Source organism: Siphateles boraxobius, unplaced genomic scaffold, assembly GCF_051911475.1.
Source record: "Siphateles boraxobius isolate OS27281-9 unplaced genomic scaffold, OSU_SipBor_1 9, whole genome shotgun sequence".
Taxonomy (NCBI): Eukaryota; Metazoa; Chordata; class Actinopteri; order Cypriniformes; family Leuciscidae; genus Siphateles; species Siphateles boraxobius.
The window spans coordinates 33,715,213-33,735,514 of NW_027509219.1; the positions used below are offsets into that span (position 1 = coordinate 33,715,213).

At 38.9% G+C, this 20,302-nt stretch overlaps 1 protein-coding gene across 3 annotated transcripts in view; it reads left to right on the forward strand.

Annotated features, from left to right (window-relative positions):
* Positions 1-20,302, forward strand: part of cux2b (cut-like homeobox 2b) — a 163,504-nt gene that overhangs the window by 100,071 nt on the left and 43,131 nt on the right. For all 3 annotated transcript variants that reach the window (XM_077223423.1, XM_077223424.1, XM_077223425.1), the window contains one exon: positions 19,819-19,897. In XM_077223423.1, coding sequence (XP_077079538.1) covers positions 19,819-19,897 — 79 coding nt within the window. The remainder of the gene's footprint in view (positions 1-19,818; positions 19,898-20,302) is intronic.

A 20,302-nucleotide genomic window follows, 5' to 3' on the forward strand; every position in this document is an offset into this window, starting at 1 on the left:
CCGTTTCCCATCCTCCGTTTATTTTTCTCGGAAAATATATACAGTAGGACGCTGCGCATTACAGATCGATGGTTGTCAAGACTAATACCCCAAACGAAGAGAGAAATGGCAATTCAAAGAGAGAGCATAAAGTAGGCCAATTAGTACCTTGGGAGCGTTTTGCGGGGAGAGATAGCGACGCGACGTGTCATTTGCGCTAACGTTGAGGCCGATTGTTTATAATATGACCTGACAGTTTGGGGCTCTCCAGTATCGGATTAAGCACAATACTAATTAACATTTGGCTGTGTGAGAAGCTGATGTGGAGCATCAACAGGAGAGAGTTTAGCAGAAGAAACACGAAAAACAGGTTTTTGTCTAGAGGAAGTCTACACTAGACAAATCATTTTACTTTGACCGTTTGGATTTGAGATGTCTGAAATCTTGTGACGCGTGTGATTTGATCAATCCACTGACTCTAAATAGTCAACTTAGCTGTGTAACTTTGTGCTACATAAATGATTTTTATTCTTGCTGTATCGTCACGATTAACTAGGAAGAGAAACAGAGCGTTTGCTCTCAAATATTTGTGTAAGTGTTAATAATCTCCCCTGAAGGAAATGTTTAGTTCAATTAAAGTGGCGTCTATTCATTCCCGTGGTTCCTGTGGTGATGGTGATTGTCACCCTTTTAATTGGGTCTCGAGGGATTAGTGTCAAGGGCTCTCTCTTTCCTTTTTGCTTGTTTTCCCCTGAGTATCTATTGACCACTGACAGGTGTGAAAGGACCAGCCGGAGAACAGGTTCACATTTCTTTCGGGCTGTAAAGCGTCACCTTTAGTCTTGCACTGAGCTCACAGCTCTGATAAGATTTCTTTTTCTTCTATCATCACGAGAACAGAGCTGGGATCAGTGTTGTGAGAAACTAGCTAAACGTAGTGCTAACGTAACTGCATTTGTCTGTATGTGACAGCAGTTCAGCTGTTTTAATAATAGTTTAGCTTTTCCAGTAACAAGCAAATGTAAGTGAATAGTGTGACAATGTTACATTGCTGAATGTGCTGCACACAGAACCTTTCTTTCTTTCTTTCTTATAGACACATTTGAGTATGTTTCTAGCTAGAGTTTCAGAGTAGCTTCACAAACACTACTTTACTACAATAATTGTGAGCGTATGTGTTTGTACCTTATATAGCAGAGATGTGAAGAATGACTGGAGGTGCACAGAGATCTTATTACATTTTATATTGAGACCAATTTCATCCAGTGGTCTGAAGGACAGACATCTATTCCCCGACTAAATCAACTCGTTGTCTCCTGTCCCGCAGTTCAAACATGCTCATGCATTCACACTCGCTCTTCTTCACATGCCTTCTGCTTTGTTTAGTGTTCGCTTTCTTCAAGGATATTATGCAGACTTTCAAATGTGTCTTTTAAGATTTAACAGATGAATTGCAGCATTTTAAGTTAAAAAGTTGAATTGCTTTAATCATCGTTTTGCAAGCCAGGCAGATTCTTATCCCCGTCTGAAGCTCTTTCTTCATACTGTCAAAGATCCATCACACATGAGGTTTATCTAACGGACAGAGGCCGGTGTGTTTCCGCAGTTTACCATGGTTAATCCAGTTTACCTGCGCGTAATCCGTGACCCAGAAGACTCTGTTTATATTGTTTTTAAGGGCTGTTTCATCGCGGATGGGGAGTGTGTAATGAGAAGTGTCATTTAAATGCTAACTGCATCTATTCAGCATATAAATAGGAACATGGCTTCTTTGTGACTTTCACTGTCATGTTGGAGTGTTTGCTTCCTTTTAACTGCAGGAAGATTTTAAAATAACAATCTGTAATTGAGACGACTGACACGCCGATAGTACAATGACAGATGCCAACAAATAATAACAGTGTTTCTTTGACTTTAGGCAGGATTATGTCCTGGGGCGGATTTTTATTTAAATGATTTCAACTTATTCATTTATTTTTGCTACTCCTCAAATGTTTTATGAAGGGATTTTTTTTAAGCCTATATACAATATTAAAATAAGAAAGTCTTTTAAAACATATTTATTACATTCACTATAACAAGGATGCCTTAACATAAAGTGTAACCAATTATAAATAACAAAAAAGATAAATAAATGTAAGCCATTTCAATGTTGATCTATTTGTCAAATTTGATTAAAAAGTGAAATATAATTCAGTTGTGTTTATGTGCCCATAGTTGAGGAAACACCCATAATGCACTGCTTCTGTAATGATTTGGTTGTGATGGTGACACAGCATTCGGCAGACAGAGTGAAAATCCAAACGCAGTTTATTATCAAATGTAATCCAAGGTCATAGTCCATACCAGGCAGAGGGTCAAGCACATGTAAACAGTCCGGAATACAAATCCAATCCACAGAGGAAGACAGGAACCAGAAATCCAAAATACTGGAAAAGATAAATATAAAGAAACCAGTGACTGCTCAAAATACTGACAGAGTGTGAACCAAATCAAACAGGCAGACAAACAAGACTCCATACTGAATGAAGGCAAAAGGCATTAAAATAGACCAGGAGATGATAAAATGAAACAATAATGAGCAGAGGGTTCTGGGAAATGAAGTCCGGGAATAACAGAGTCTAATGTAAATGGTGAGGAACTAGGCTGCCATCAGTTGGCACATGGCACCTGCAGCTGACAGGAGTAACAGCTATAGTGACCCCACTGTCTTTAGTTTGCAACTGCAGACTCATGTAATCGTAGATGTGTTTGATTTCTCTATATTGTGTTTTTGCAATTTTGATGATCGCTGATATCCCATGATTCCTGCTTATTGACTCTTCTATAAGCCTTAGGCACTGGGCCAATTTACTGCATTAAACACAAAGGCTCAAATTACACAAACAAATGCAGGGTTAAAAGCAACCCAGCGCTGGGTTAATAGTTAAAGGGGCATTGTGTAATATTTCTGAGGATCTATTGACCGAAATGCAATATAAGATCCATAACTATGTTTTCAGTGGTGTATAAAGACCTTGCATAATGAACCGTTATGTTTTTATTACCTGAGAATGAGACATTTATATCTCCATAACCGCGGGCGCCCCTTTCTATGGAGGTCGACATATTGTGTCGTCATGTTTCTAGCGTAGCCGACAGCGAACACACAGCGCTACAGAGCGCGTTTCCTCACTACCTTGAAAAAAAAGTTTTCAGTGGTGTATAAAGACCATACTTAATAAACCGTTATATTTGTATTACCTTAGAAGGAGCAGTTTCTGTCTACACACACCGCGAGTTCCCGATCATTGAAATGCGCCGGCATGTTTCTAAGGTGGCCCTAAACAGACAAACGCGTTTTGTTACTATGTTGCTCTTCGCGCAAGGAAGCAAGCTCAGTTCAGCGAATAAAACACTGACACGATGATGAACAAGTAACAATAATATTCACAATAACATATAGTTTTACTGAATAATTAAGTAAACATCATTTCTTAATTTATCCTTGTAAAGAAACCTCATTGCTTAACTGGCTACTCTCTTCTGTCTCAGACGATGACATCACTTCCTGACGGCTACCGTAACTTTTGTTGGTTGCAATTCGTAACCTCACCACTATATGCCGCTAAAAAACACACCATGCACCTTTAAAACCAGCATGCTGGGGTGTTTTATTAAACTCAATTATTTGTTGAAAAGTTAACCCAAAATGGGATTAAAATCAGAAATCACACACGGTACGACTACAGTAACAATACAGGCAACAGGTAATAATCAATGTTAAAGCAAGAACACCAGAAATTGACAAAAATATAAGCAAACATAAAACGTACAACGTACGTATTAGAAAAAAGTAGAAAAAAGTTCAGAAAAGAATGCCAACTCAATAGTTATACAGTTTATACAGTTAAATTAATTTGCTTTTGAAAACTTTAATATTGAATAATTTGTTTAAGAACAAATTTGACTAGTTATTTCGTAGATTTTTTTTCGTAGTTTGTCATAATTGTCTTTCTATGACATAATTTTAACTTTTTATGTCATCATTATTCATGTTATTAACCTAAGCATGATCCCCCCCCCCCCAATGTAATGAAAATTGTCTTTCATAGAAAAGTTTGAAAACATATTTTTTGTGCCACTAGAGAAAAAAAAACTGTTCATATGTTTAACGACCAATTTTACTTCTATAAAATGAACTTTATCGATCAAGAATTTATTGGATCCTGAAAAGTGAATATTGTGGAGAAGAGGTTTAAGTATAAGAGACACAAAGTCGTTTCAGAGAAATTTTCATTTTTATTAGAAGAATAAGACCAGGAATGTGGATTATGGAAATAAATAGGGTTAAATTTGATCACTTGACTTAAAATCCTGTTTTTGTATGCTGTCCCATTTGGAGGATCAATGCATCATCTGGGTCACCAAGAGGAAGCACTATTACAGTGAGCGTGTCCGGCCAAGAAACTGGCATTTAAACAAACAGACTGAATTTACGTTGTGGCTCTTAGAGTTGGGCTCTACTCCTCGTGGTGCTCTGAGGCTTTGGCCGGTGTCCAGGAGCCCACAGAGGAGGAATCCCAGCCTGGAGAATTATGGGACTCATCAGCGTTCACTGCAGCTCCTCTGGGTCTCATTCCACTCGCTGCTGATTTATTCCACGTGAGAGGAGGAACGAGGTCTCGCAGGTCATATTCATACATGCCTAAGTGGCTAGAAATGATTAGCTGCTTATCGCCATCATTTTTCACGTCTCGGGACTTTTTAAAATAACCTGCAAATGCTCGCAGACATCATTCACACATGCAGCGTCAGTCGTCTAGTTTATATCGCCTTCTGATATAATGTTTTCACGCAAACTAAAAAGACTTGTGCGGGTCAAGATTAAGACCTGTCTTTGTTCTAATTATAGCAGGTGATGTCACACCTTCACGGCGCGCCGGTGATCCGTCATTTGACAGCCCGACCTGAGAGCTGTGAAAAAGGAAGGATATCTCTCTGTGAAATATGCATGACATCAAAAAGCCTTAAAGGTTATTACAAATTAATAATGAGAGGATAAAGTTGTAAAAAATAGCCCGGCCGGGTTGGTGGTGTGTTTTAAATGTTTAATGTCGCATTCGGTGCTTGTAGATGACCAGCAAACTCCTCTGGCTTCAGGAGTGGTCAGGAGACTCCACTAGTCGATTAGTGAGAGTGCATGTTTTCATTTTTAGCTGTGGTGCTTTAAAGAGGAAGAATGAAGAGACTCGACTTCTGAGAGAGTTTTAGCATGCCAGCAATGTGCTTTATCTGAAGATGTCTCTCATTTCATTCTCCTTAAAGCACTGCTGCTACAGCCATCAGTCTTTATGAGTCTCAGCTTATAGGTTTTTTAGTAGTTTGATCTACATTTTTTTTCTTTTTAAAGTTTTAGTCATTTTGTTGTGTTTTTGTATTTTTTATTAGTTTTTTTTAATGTCTATATACTTTGTATTAATTTTTATTTCAGTTGTAGTTTTATTTACATCAAGTTAAACTAAATGCAAATTAGAAATGTTTCTTATATTTTTAAACATTGTATTTCAGTAATATTTATTTTCTTTCAAGTGACAAATGATTCACTATTAAAAACTATTAAAACATTTTAGTTATTTAAGTAATTTTTATTATTTTATTAATTTTATTAAGTTAAGCAGAATTTAAAACTGAAATAAAATGTATTGTTTCAATTAAAATTTATTTTATTTCAAGTGACGAAAGCATTTTAAAATTGAAATTGTTTTTAGATTCAACACTTTTTTTAATCGTACATTTTAAGAAGTTTATCTCAAATCACCTGCTGTGTTCAAAGTCCCCAGACACATTCTCGTTATAGTCATAATTTTCTTTGTTAATTTAGTGCAAGCAAAAAGTGTTTAGTGTTAAAGCCCTCTGTTAGAAAGACTTGACAGATTTGACAAAGCACAATATTGCATGTAAAATGCGTCATTAAAAAAAAAGTAAAGCCTCTAACCAGAAATGTTCTGCATACACACTATACTATACTAATCTGGATCATGACATTTGCTCTTAAATTATAAGTCTAAAGAACAGGAATGTGTTAAATGTTTTTGTTTGTATATGCACCTTAAAATGAGCGCTAGAGATCAGTTTTGTTCCAATCCTGAGAAGAGTTATTGAGGTTTCCATTAATGACCAAAATAAATAAAAAACTGGTGGTTATGCAATAATGATACATAGTAAATCACTCAAAAATAATTAGAAAAGTATAAATGCTCAAGCCCCATTGGACCACTTGAGATGGATTAACCCTAATAAAACTGCTTTTATTTATCTCCTTTATCTGGGAAATGACTGGATGTTCAGACTCTCCTGACTTATTATGAAAATAGCCTATAGTTTTGCTCATCCCTATTCCATTTCAATGAATACATTATTTCTGCAAGTACCGCGACCGTTCCGTATCTGTTCATATTCCTGTGACAGCACAAAAGATTCTCTGCTGACATCTTCAAGCTCACTGAAGCTTCACTAAACAAGGAGCTGAAGCCTCTGTAGGTTTGCCAACACAGAAAAGCACTCGGCGTCGCCTTTATTTTTTCATCATTTTTCCTCGCACTCTCATCTCCGAAGTGACTCGAACTGTCGCCCCTGAACACTTCACAATAATGACAGAAGACACTGTACAAAATTGCCTTGTTTATGGCGGTAATGTTAGCTGTCTGTTCCGGTGTCGCTCTCGAAGCAGACGTGATCGTGGCAGCCGGTCTGAAGTGAATTTGCCGGGCGACTACCTGGAAACATCAACAGTCATTAATTATGCAAAACTCCCCCCGCAGTGTGAGCCGAGGAGCGGAGACGAGTCCTGTGCGCGCCGCAACGAGCCCGCGCGGATTACTGCTACAAACACACTCTTAGAGTTGCTCTTCTCAAAGAAGCAGTTTTATTGTGTTTGTGTTGAACGTTTAGCTGGAGATGAGACGTAGAGACGTCATCAGTCACAGTAATTCCCGCCACTGCCACACTGTATTTGTGTTCTCTCTCTGCCGTCGGATTGCCTGTGTGCCGACGCTTCGGCTCTGATGTAAAAACGGAGGGAATGTGACAGACCTGACACATAATATTTCACTCTCCGATGGCTGGCTGCGACATTTGACGTTATTATAAAGTACTTTCTGCTCGGCTCCAGTGGTCTGTGAGAACTGGATCCTTCTTGAGGTGTTTCACGGGCCGCTTTAGGACAATTACACTATGAATGGTGCTGGGTCAACACTACACAGTGATGCTGTCTGATGGATACCTTGTTCTAATTATACACTAGGTATTTGCATTATGCTTTAGGGAATACCTGAGTTTTACCGTGGTACTTTATTGTTAGTGACCTACGGTCAGGAGGATTGACCCAATGTGTTCAACCCATCTGAAAGAATATCACTAATGAAAAATTGTTTTTTTCCTAGGGAAAAGATACCATCCATCCATCCATCCATCCATCCATCCATCCATCCCTCCCTCCCTCCCTCCCTCTCAAATTTCAATTACAGTTCTGCATCATGCTTGCCAGCTCAATTTAATTCAAATTTAATTCAAATTCAGGAGCTTATTTGAAATTTAAAAGGCATCTCAATTCAATTCTGAATATTGCACAACCCTGCTGAGAAATCCATAAAATCTAAAGAACCTTGAAAGAGGATTTCGTGCTGTTCTATGACATGACAAGTTGTCAAAACAAATGCGGTAAATAAATGCAGAAAGATTTAGGTTAGTTTAGGTTGGTTTTGTGTGATGTTAGTACTGGTTGAGGGCAGGTGATTATGGTTCTGATTTTAGCTCAGCACTGGCCGTGTGTGTGTGTGTGTGTGTGTGTGTGTGTGTGTGTGTGTGTGTGTGTGTGTGTGTGTGTGTGTGTGTGTGTGTGTGTGTGTGTGTGTTTCTCCTCACTATCATCTGTGCTCCGTGAGCCTCTCGTTCATCAGAGTTTTTCTGCTTTGAGCGGTTGCTCTGTTGGCGTGATGTCCTGTTACAGTGAAACAAAGGCAGCGTTGACACTGGTAATTAATTAGGCTATTTCATCTTCTGCAATGATAATTGCCTGGCTGGAAAGTCACCAGCTCCGTGAGGGAGAGGAGAGGAGCCGTGGCGGGCCAGATCCATCCATCACGGACCAGACCCTCTCTTTCCCTCTCCACGGCGCTGGCTCACCTTGACTGGCACACAAGTGCTCATAATGGATGAGTGGTGTAATGTGATACATGGAGAGTTTGCTCCAACAGCTCGGGTAGTGTGTGTGTGTGTGTGTTGGGTCTCGTCTGCAATAACTCTTGAGGTTCCTGAGGGTCAGTTTCCGGCCCTCGGTTCACTCACAGGCCAGGATGAAGTCTCTCCAGACTCTATCTATCTATCTATCTATCTATCTATCTATCTATCTATCTATCTATCTATCTATCTATCTTTCGTGTCTGTCTGTCTGTCTATCGTATCTGTCTATCCATCTATCTACTGTGTCTGTCTGTATGTCTGTCTGTCTATCAACTGTATCTATCTATCTGTCTATCCATCCATCCATCCATCCATCCATCCATCGTGCCTGTCTGTTGTCTGTCTATCGTATCTGTCTGTCTGTCTATCCATCTACTGTGTCTGTCTGTCTGTTTGTCTGTCTGTCTATCAACTGTATCTATCTATCTATCCATTTTTCCATCTATCTATCTATCTATCTGTCTATCTATCTATCTATCTATCTATCTATCTATCTATCTATCTATCTATCTATCTATCTATCTATCTATCTATCTATCTATCTATCTATCTATCTATCTATCTATCTATCTATCTATCTATCTATCTATCTGTCTGTCTGTCTGTCTGTCTGTCTGTCTGTCTGTCTATCTGTCTGCTCGGTCTATCATTCTTATCTAAATAATAAACAGTAGAACCAACAGATTTATAAATAATGATGTTTATAATCCCTGATCAAAATGAACAGCTTCTTTTGAATGGCTGTTAATGGAGAGAAAAGAAATGATCCTTTTATGGTTGTAGTTACTGCATCTACCAACAAGGTTAAGTTAAGAAATGAACATGAATGGCGTAGTGTTCAGTTTGTGTGTGTGTGCTTTCATGACAGCAGCACTGGGGCTGATGTGAACAAAACCTGATTATGATGCTCTCCAACTTGATCCGAGATGTTCCTAAGAGATTTAATGGGTGCGAGAACATATAAATGTCTGCACAAAGATTCTGTATTCTGGAGCCACTGTTAGTTCTACGTCTCTCATCGTGTGCGCTCATCCTTCTGCATGTGGGTTAGTTTCAGTTCTGTAGCTGTGGTTTAGTGCTGTGCTGCTCTATAGAGTTTAGAGGGGTTGAATCAGGGTTTATCATCTCTTCCTGTGAATCTCGTCTGGATGTAGAGCTGAACTGAGATCTGTAAGAGGCTCACCGTCTCAAGCGAGGAGTAAAGTGAACGGCACCTGTATACTGTATCCAGTGGAGACAGCATCAGTGCTTTATAAAGGCTTCTATTTGCTTTTGACACGACGCTCGCAATCTGGTGTAGCAAGTGTCAGCCGTAAAGTGACTGAACGCCAGTGGGCGGGGCCTGTGGTGCGATGATGTATAACTATTCGACGATGTCTTGCTCTGGAGGCAGGTTTATGCAAATGTATTTGCCAATGTGACATCACAGGTGACCCAATATCAAAGCCAGCTGTTTTTGGTGCTTGATTTAAACTATTGATTATAATGAGAAAGACGTTTTAAGCTATGAAACTTGCAGGATGTTTTATTTGATGTTCTTCTATTTCAAAAGATCAGGAACATTTTGATTTCTCAAGCGTGACCCCTTTAACGACACAGTCAGCAGCAGGTTTATAAGACCTGACGCACAACACAGATCTGAGACATTCGATTTTCTCACAACTGTTTGTTAATTTAGGGCTTTTTAATTTGTGTATTTTTGTCCGTTCAAGCGCAAGAAGACGCGAAAGAGAATACAAAAGAGAAGCGGCTTTCTGTGTGTGCCCTTTGGGTGTGAAAACTCTCAGAGATTATGAACGCAAGAACCGACTTGAGCTCTCTTTGCATCTTCTTGCGTTTGAATGGTTTAAAAGCGCTTGAATGCTTAAAATGCCAAGACTTAAAAATATGTGCAAATGATAAACTCTCGTGACAACGCAGCATTGGCATAATCGGGAGAGTCACAATTCCACCAACTGTCCCGAGCGTCTTTCAAGCTTGCCCCGGGCCATCGGGCAGTCCTTACCGTTGAGGCTTGAGTTTTGCACCAGCTGGTACTGTGACTGTCGGCTGTGTGTGTGTGTGTGTGTGTGTGAGAGAGTGACACAGGCTGCTGATTGGAATTGACGCGGGGACTGGATATGTGTCAGGACTTCGGTTGCTCATTTCTCTGTGCGACTCAGAGACGGCAGCTGCATTTTCACACAGTCCATCTCAAACTGTTCAGACAGATTCACTGTGACGCTGGGTAACTCATAGTTTGCCTTACGCATGTGATTATTTCTGTGCACCGTTATTGTCAACATAACCTTTTATCACTTTTTCGCATTGACATGTTTCCTGTGTAATGGACTGGAGTGGAGGATTGAAGACCTGGACCGGAGAATCTTCTTTTTTATTTATACAATTAATAATAATTAATACAAGTATTATATATAAAAAAAATTTGGATGCATCCCCTGGCTTATAGTATGAGAACATGCCCCACTATAGGTGGACATCACTTTAGTGATCTCTTTTTTTTCTGGCCAATATTGGTGGAAAGACATTGTTTGGATTATGTGTAACAAATAGTCCGGTCTCCTGTATGTATTTAGCTGTACATTTTGTGCTCTGTGAAAATAACTAGTATTTTTAACTGGACGTTCTTGAGTGACTCTGATGAGAATGTTCATGTAAATGTCATTTTAATATAACAGTGGATTGATCCTTTTGTGCTTTGTTATAATACAGCCTTGTGTGTGTGTGTGTGTGTGTGTGTGTGTGTGTGTGTGTGTGTGTGTGTGTGTGTGTGTGTGTGTGTGTGTGTGTGTGTGTGTGTATCTGTGTGTGGTGACAGTGGTATATCCAGCGGTTGTTATTAAAGTGAACACATAATAACATAATAGAGCGGCGCTGAACTGTCACTACAGGAGCACAACCTGACGCATGGCCTGAGTCTCGCGTGTCAGACACACTTGTGTGTTTCAGTAATTGTGTAGCAAGAGTTTAAATGTTAATATCTTGGACAACTGGGGGGGGGGGGTTCAGCTCTTTTGATGCAAATGAAAGATTGATGTACTATATATATACACACACTAACATTCCTTCCCTCTCCAGCTCACACAGAATGTTTATTGAAACTAAACTGCAAAGACGGCTCATTCATTATTGCATAATAGAAGTCTTAAAGGGACAGTAGCAAAAACAGCCTGTTTCTTTCTAATGCTTACAGGGAGCCTGGAAAATAGTCATGATAAACTGTTTTGGTGCAAGAAACATTATATATGGATTTCAGAGGGGGTAAAATCAACAAAAGTGTATAATTGTATGTGCACCTGAATTTAAAGGGATAGTTCACTCCTAAATAAAGATTATGTCATTGTCATTTGAGAGTTACAGCACAGTTAGCAAATTTTGACTTAAATTTGGTTCTGTTCCTCACACAAAGCTATCGTATGACTTCAGAAGGCTTGAAATATAGTGATAGACTTTTTGTGATAATTTTATGGTTATTGTATGTCCTTTTTAAAGCTTGAAAGCATCCGTCCACTTTCATTGTAAATGTGCAACCAGTATGATTCTTCTAAACTTTTAATTTTGTGTTCTACAAAAAATTCACAGCTTATAGGTTTTAGAACAACAACAAAAAAGCAAATAAACAATGGCAAAATTTTATTTTAAGGTGAACTATCCCTTTAAAAATGTCTAATTCACACTGATTGTGATTAACTTTCATGTAGTTTTGAATTAAGTCACTCAATCTGACACTTTGTCCTCATGAACCCAAACTCTTTCCATAGCACATCCTAAATGTTGAGCCATCATGGCTAAACATGATGATTCACTGCTAATTGCATAATCACCAGTTGTGATAATTGTAATTGATGAGTGTATAATTGCTAATTGCTAGTCTTTATTGGAGTCTCCCTGCCTCATGCTGTCTTTTTGTCACATTGTACACTGACTTTTCTTGATTTCTTTGTGCTCCTATTGACCCGCACACACAAGTTGCACGTGTGCGAAAACACATTCACAGATTCTGAAAATTAAGCATAGTTTCTTTTTTTCAAATTAATTACGGGATCCAACCACAGATGCTTTTGGCAGTCAAGCATTTGAATTTTTTTTCTTCGTTTGTGCAAATGAGAAATTAGTCAGTGAATGAATGCTGGAGTGTGTTTAATGTAAAAGCTAAATTATACCTTTGAAATTTGGCAGATCGCTGCTTTAATTTTTGGGACTAAGAAGTATCTTAAAGTTCTCTGCGCTTTGAAGCTGTAATTATAAAGTACTAGAAGACGTGCAGTGCTGAGGTCTGCTTTTACCAACTAGAAGAAGAAATTACTGTAAACTTTTCAAAGAATCACTATAGGGCTCGTGTCAGATACGGCTGGTTCAACTATGGACACTTCTGGCCTTTTGAGCTTTCCTAAAACACACTTTCACTAGTTCAATAGCAATGTCCGACTGTGGAGATACACTACCATTGGGTCAGTAAGATTTATTTATTTAAATTAGTGCTTTTATTCATTCAGTAAGGAGGGAAAGTAAAGACATTTATAATGTTACGAAAGATTTCTATTTCAAATAAATTATGTTCTTTAGAGCTTTCTATTCATCAAAGAATCCTGAAAAAAAATATAGATCAAGATCAAGATCAAGAATTTTTATTGCCAAGTAGTGTTGTGCACATACAAGGAATTTGCTTTGGTAATAAGGTGTTACCGAGGCTGCTATATTCAGCGCCAACTTGAGAAAAACAAAAAAACAGCATGACATGAGGAGAGGTGAGGAGAAAAAAAAGGCGACCCCCAGACTATGCTCCTGTAAGGAGAACAGTCTGGGAACAGGAAAAAACACCTCAGCAACATTAGCACATAAACAGTACACTCTACAAACAAGACATTGCAACATGGTGGGGAGTGGGGGATGGAGGTAGTCCAGCCCAGGCAAGCAGCATCCGGTCCTGCAGCCATTATGGCGCTGGTCACAGACCCGCCTGTCAGACTGGGGGTACGAAGCGGTGAAGGCGTGGGATGGGGTGTGGGTTAGGTGCATATCTGTGTATGTGTAAGTTCATGTGTGTGTAGGCCTGGAGAGAGTCGCTAAGCCAGCACCATAATCTAGGAGCCTCAGTCCGCAGGATTGTCATAGCGATACACAGCAAGTTGCCATGGAGACAACCTTGATCATGTCCCAGGCAGAGTCAACAATCAGCAGGTGTCTGAGGAGTCGGGGAAGGAATGCAAGAGCGGCTCACTGCAGTGCTCTTCCGGGAGAGTTGTTGTTCCAACAGCGGCCTTGGCCAAGGCCAGTGCTGGTAGGGGGGTGCCGAAACAGATAAGATTGGGATTGTTTGGTCTTCGGGCGAGTAGCCGCATTCAATTTATGCAGGCTATTCTCCTGGTCCGTTTTGGTCTCTGAAACGATCCATTTGCCTTTGCAAAGCTGTGAGCTTCTCCATGATGTTATCCATATTGTGGTTCATAGACCCAGTCTGAGTGCAGACAGGGTCCAAGACAGGCCCACCGCCTCAATCATCACGGGCAGCCTTGCTGGGCTTTTGACAGCTGTCACCGTCTCCTTAGTTCCTCGGTAAACCAGGGCAATGCCTAATCCAATCAGCAGAAGACCTGTTATCATGGTGCCGAATAGGTAGATATCTTCAACGTCCTCCACGGAAAGAGCCGCCAGACACACGACCCGCCACTTCTCCCACGCGTCCATCGTGTAGCCAGCTGCGAACGTCCCGGCAGGGCAGTCAGGTTCCCCCGAACCCAAGCTTCTCGTCGAGAAGATGGTGTCAATTGCGTTGAGAGACCAGTTGATCAAATCCATAATTTCTTGGTTTTGGAGAGCAGTGTAGCGAGGGTCTCTCAAAGTACAAGACAGTAGACGTGACGAGAGAAGCAAAGCAGGAGAGGCGAGGGGAGGGAGAGGGAGAGAAAATGCGACCGCCTTCGTTGAGAGCCAAGAGGGAAGAAGCCTATATATCACGGTTTTCCACAAAGATATGAAACGGCACTGTTTTCAAAATTGATAATAATCAGAAATGTTTCTTGAGCAGAAAATCATCATATTTGAATGATTTCTGAAGGATCATGTGACACTGAAAACTGGAGTAATGATGCTGAAAATTCAGCTTTGATCACAGGAATAAATTACATTTTACAATATATTCACATAGAACACAGTTATTTTAAATTGTAATCATATTTCACAATATTACCGATTTTACTGTATTTTAAATGCAGCCTTGGAGAGCAGAAGAGACTTCTTTCAAAAACCGACCTCAATCTTTTGGTAGTTTATATACAGGAGAAATGAATTTTCCTAAAGCCATAAATGTAATTTCAATTTCAAAAGAGAACGTTTTAAGCTCTAATTGTTACAGAATGTTTTAGTAGTACATAAAATTCACATTTCAAAAGATCAAGGTAAATGTGATTTCTCATGAAATGAGCCTTTCTCAGTAATCCATCTCAATTAATATTCAATATGATTTTCTGCAGCACAAACATTGCTGTCGTATGTTGTCTGGACATGAGATTGTCTCAGGAGAGACGGATGCTGGATCAGTGATGTGGAGGCGTCCCGTGCACATGCACGTGTGTGATCACGCGTCACACACGTGTGCGTGTGTGTGTGTGCGTGTGATTGATGTCTAGGCGCTGGAGTTGACGGGTTAATGGTGTAATGTTGGAGGTAATCTATGTGTTCTCTCGTTAAGAGATGATGAAGAACTCTGAGAGGTGCGTAAAAATGTTAAAATCAAACATGATGAGGATGATGAAGGTGATCGTCATGGTGATGATGCTTTCTCTAATAAGTCATTATACCCTTGACAAATGAAGGCTGGAATGGCTCTTCATCTTGTGTAAATTCATAAGGAAATGTTTGTTGTCTCTTGCAGAATTACAGGGATTTATCTTTGCGTGATTATCCGGCCATATGTGAGACAGTCTGTGTGCAATTCATTCATGTTTTCAGTCCTGATGCTGTAGGAAAGAGAAAGAAAAAAACAAGTTTTTAAATAAATTTGTGGATTTTTTTGTCTCCTATAAGATTCTGAACACTGAAAGAAGTATGAGATACCAACTTAAAGTATCTTTGTTGGGTAATAAATAACTTTTTAATGTCAGTAGTATTTCCCTCTTGTGTCTTGATCTGTTTGCATGTCAAGTTCTGACTCAACCAATGGCATGAGTTTGGGGTGGGACTATTTTTTTGTCTGCCCAATGGCTATTTGCAGTTGTTTTGTGACTAGCTGGTTCAGAAATGACATGGGTAGACTTTAATAGGTTTTGTTGAGAAGCAGCATTAATTAAAGCGATCAAATCAGCAGATGCTCTGCCTTGTTTAACATGTCTTCACAGTGCGCATCACACACTCTTTCCTTGTGTTTACTGGCTTGTGTTCTTCGTATGTGAGAGCTCCAGTGCTGATGGAGCAACTGAAGGCCATGTCTTTGAAAAAAGAGAGAAACACAATTGCTTTTAGACAGCGAGCGCGGGAGACTATTGTATCAGTATTGATTCCTGTAGTGCTGCTGTATTCTGCATGAAGTTCAGCGGCAGAAGAGGACTTCGGATGACATGATGCTTATAGAGCAGCTTCAGAATGACACACTGCCTACTATTTTCAAAGAAAGTATAAATGTGTGCAGAATGCAAATGTATCTACTGCATTTGACTTAATGTGCAGTATGCATCAGCACGCAGAATATTGCATCCCACAATGCTATAAATGAATGCTATACTGAATTAAATGCAAAATGTGTATAGTATACTATGGTTTGCAGTGTTTGTTGCATGTTGCATAGTGTTTTACATAACACTGCCTACAGTTTTTAATTTCTAAGTGTCAATAAATCCCATGAAGGAAATGCCTGGCTCATATTTCACCTCAAAACCAAAAAAAAATAATTATATTTTGCATGAAAAGAAAGCCTATTTTTAGAACCATTAAGATTGTTTTCTTTAATTAATAGAAAAAAAATGCAGTGATGAAATGAATTAACCTTTTAACATTTAAATCAGCCTAAATTAAAGGCAAAGTACAGCTAAAACAATTTTTACACATAAATAATTATCTTATAATTTGTTTACCATTGTATTAGGCTTCTATAAACACACTGTAAAATTATTTTTGAATCAGAGATTATTAGAGTACGTTTTAACAAGAAAATACTATTTCAGTCTGTACTTCAAAATTTCACGTGTCAATGTGTTACTTGCCATTTCTTTGTAATTATTAGTGGTTTCTGAGTGAAAATTGTTTCAAAGTAAATCCTACACCAGATTTTTTTAAGTGACGTCTGAAAAATAAGCTTAATTTTCTTTAAAGGTACACTATAACTTTAGTCCCTGCAGAAGAACATTGGTCGTGCTTCGGCTCTGCGTGACTGCGGATGAATATGGTTATTATAATGCTCATAAAACATTCACTACTAGGCTTAAGAGATTTAACCAGTTTAGATGGAAAGGATCTCAAGCTGACTAGCTGAAGACGTTACTGTAGCTTTACCTATTAATAGACACAATATTTCCTTGAAATTAAATTCCAGCCCAATGCTACAACAACCATAATGAAATGATCTTCACAATAAATGCTTTACAGTGAACTTTGTTAGAGAGCTTCAATAAAACACCTCACTGACCTGTTAAATAATAAAAACACCATTTAAGCATCACTTTTTTTACAACATTTCACATCCTTCAGTTCTCTCCATCACTGAAAAGCCAAGCCAATGTTGATTCTTGTTTTATCACGAGCTCGGTCTCGTTCTCTTTTCTCCTGCAGACTCTCGTCTGTTCTGTGTTTGTTTTAAACGGGTGATTCTCCGGTTGGAGATCTAGCGGCTCCATGTCAACCTTTCTCGCTCGCTGTGAAGACTAACCTCTGCCACTCACACCAAACACACACACACACACTCAACTAACCTCTGAAACTCCCACAACAGACAAGCGTCAAAGCAGCCGGAGCAACTTTTCTCTATTTACAGATATGACGAGACACACGGGCGAGCGACGCATGTACGCAATTTCCCACGAAAAGATTTCAAACAGATCTGAAATATAAACACGTATAAATAGCCTTACCATAGTATGGAAGCTTGTTTCCGCCACAGAATAAAACATTTAAAAGATAATTGTGACTTTATTTCTCAGAATTGCGAGATGTAAAGTCAGAATTGCGTGAAATAACAATTCTGACTTTTTTTCTCGCAATTCCGACTTTATATCTTGCAATTCTGACTATATAACATGCAATTCTGAGTTTATAACAAATAATTGCGAGTTTTTATCTTGCAGTTCTGACATTTTCTCGCAATTTCGAGTTATAAAGTCCAATTCTATGGAATAAAAGACTGACTTTTTTTTCCCCTCAGAATAGTTTACATCTCACAATTCTGACTTTATAACACACAATTTTGACTTTATATCATGCAATTCTGACTTTATAACCTGCAATTGCGACTTTATATCAATCAATTCTGACTTTATATCACGCAATTCTGACTTTATATCACGCAATTCTGACTTTATATCTCGCAATTCTGACTTTATATCTCGCAATTCTGACTTTATATCACGCAATTCTGACTTTATATCTCGCAATTCTGACTTTATATCTCGCAATTCTGAGAAATAAAGTCATAATTGTGAGATTAAAAGTCACAATTATTTTATTTTTTTCATTCTGTGGCGGAAACAAGCTTCCATACTATCAATACTTCCAAAAACACATTTCGGAAGTATTGATAGTGTATTGACTCATTTAAATTTTGTTAATTTTGAAAAAAAAAAAACTTTTTTATCTACTTTTAATTGTGGGCTGAAATATGACCCAGATCTGTTCTTGACAAGTTTTGCTCGTGTATACTTCACAGTATCCAGTATTATAATGCAGCCATTGACTTCTCTTCACCCAGCATACTTTGATTTACTTCAGTATAAAACATCCTTTGAGTCAAACATTAATGACTTGATTTGAACATAAAGGACTTTGTGTTTGATTTGAGTCACAGGCACTGTGAGTCTCTCTCCTCCCATCACAACTGGCATCAAAACCGCTTCACCCGCAGGCCATGCTCGTATTTCACATGGGCAGCGAGCGTCCCGTCAGGGTTTTGAGCAGTAACCTCCCCTCCAGTGTGCACTTGAATCTCGATGACGGCCCGAATGTTGTTTCTGAGGTTTTCTGTGTGGTCTTTGCAGCTCTAACCCACATATCCACAGGCACAGGTGCCCTCTCTATGGGGCCAGGTGGCGGCCCATTCTGCTCCCGCTCTTTCTAAATGAATCCGTAATTGGTTTGAGTCACCTGTGGAGAGGAGAATAGCAGGGGTGACGGGTCAGGTTCGTCGAGGTTGTGTTTGAATCTGACCTGGCTTCAGTAGTCCAGCACAGACTCAGAGCTGTCAGCAACACTTTCCTCTTCATTTCTGTCACACAACACGCACACGCACACACACTCACACGCACACGCACATACACACACGCACACACGCACACGCACACACACACACACACACACACACGCACACACACACACACACACACACACACACACACACACGCACACACACAGCCTTCACTCATTCAGCACTATAGTCTTCAGAACGGAATAATAGTGTACTAGAGCATAATCCAGTACTATTTACAAAAGCATAAAAATAATGAAAAATGCATATTGAGCAGCAAATCAGCATATTAGAACGATTTCTGAAGGATCATGTGACACTGAAGACTGGAGTAATGATGCTGAAAATTCAGCTTTGCATCACCGGAATAAATTACTCTTCAATATATATTCAAATACAAAACAGCTATTTTAAAGGGTAAATAACACTCAAAAAAATGCTGGGTTGTTTTAACCCAATTTTTGGTCAAATATGGACAAACCCAGCCATTGTGTTACATTTTTAAAGTACATTTTTAATCCAATGTTTGAGTTTGTCCATATTTGACCCAAAATTGATTAAAACAACCCAGCATTTTTTACAGTGAATTTTTCACAATATTACTTTTTTACTGTATTTTTGATCAAATAAATGCAGCTTTGGTGAGCAGAAGAGACATTTTAAAAACATTTTGAACATTCATTTATATGTGCATGGCATGCCAAAATCTTTGTGAAACACTATGCACTATACAAAGCTAGATGTTGTGAACAGTAGTATGCAAAAATTTTGTCACATGACCATTTTTACATTGGAATTATTTGGAATTACGTCTGGAAAAATCAGTTTATTCATCAGACATGAAGTAGAAGTTTATTGTGAGATACAGCATTCTGTGCAGTGCGCTACAGCACACCTTGCCAAATGTATTATTAAGCCATCCATAATGCACTGTTTACATACTGCAGAATTAACTCTACACGTACCGGTTGTGATGAGTGTGAAGCCAGTTGAGTATCCGGTATATTTGTCGCAGTATCGGATGCTTTGTTGCATTGGTGAGTTTATTAGACAGTTTTCCTCGAGAGCCATCATACTAATGTTTTTCTCCGCTTAAGTACTGGAACAAAGTTTATTTGCAGCTCTGCGGTATCAACATATGGAGCAGAATTATTGATTGTAATGTTTTCTTATGTGTTGCGTGGCCCTTAAGTGTGTCCTAGATTGATGAGCTCATCTCTCTGCTGCAGGTGGTTGCGTTGAGCCAGCGCAGTAAGGAGGCGGAGTCTGCGTTCCTGGGAATATATAAACAGCTGATCGAGGCCCCAGGTGAGCGGCACACCTGCCACAAACACACACACACACAAACCTGCAGAAACAAGGAACATTCATGACTCAAAGGAACACAATTAGCCTATAAGAAGTAACTTGCATGATATTTTTCTTTTAATTTTTTTTGGGGGTTATTAAAAATATGTTAAGTGTCTTACAGTATATCATGTAAAACAGGATTTTTCTTCCTCTTGTAAAGTAGAAGAGTTTGATGTAGACATACACAACATAACAATCATTAACTCTTTGTTTATGAGCACCCATCTTTATACATAAACATACAGTTCAGTGTTATATTAGGATTATTTATATACAAATATAGTATTTATTAACATTTTGAATTAGCTTTTAATTAAAATTTTATCACATGCTTTTGTCATTTTTTTTATATTTCTATTTAGC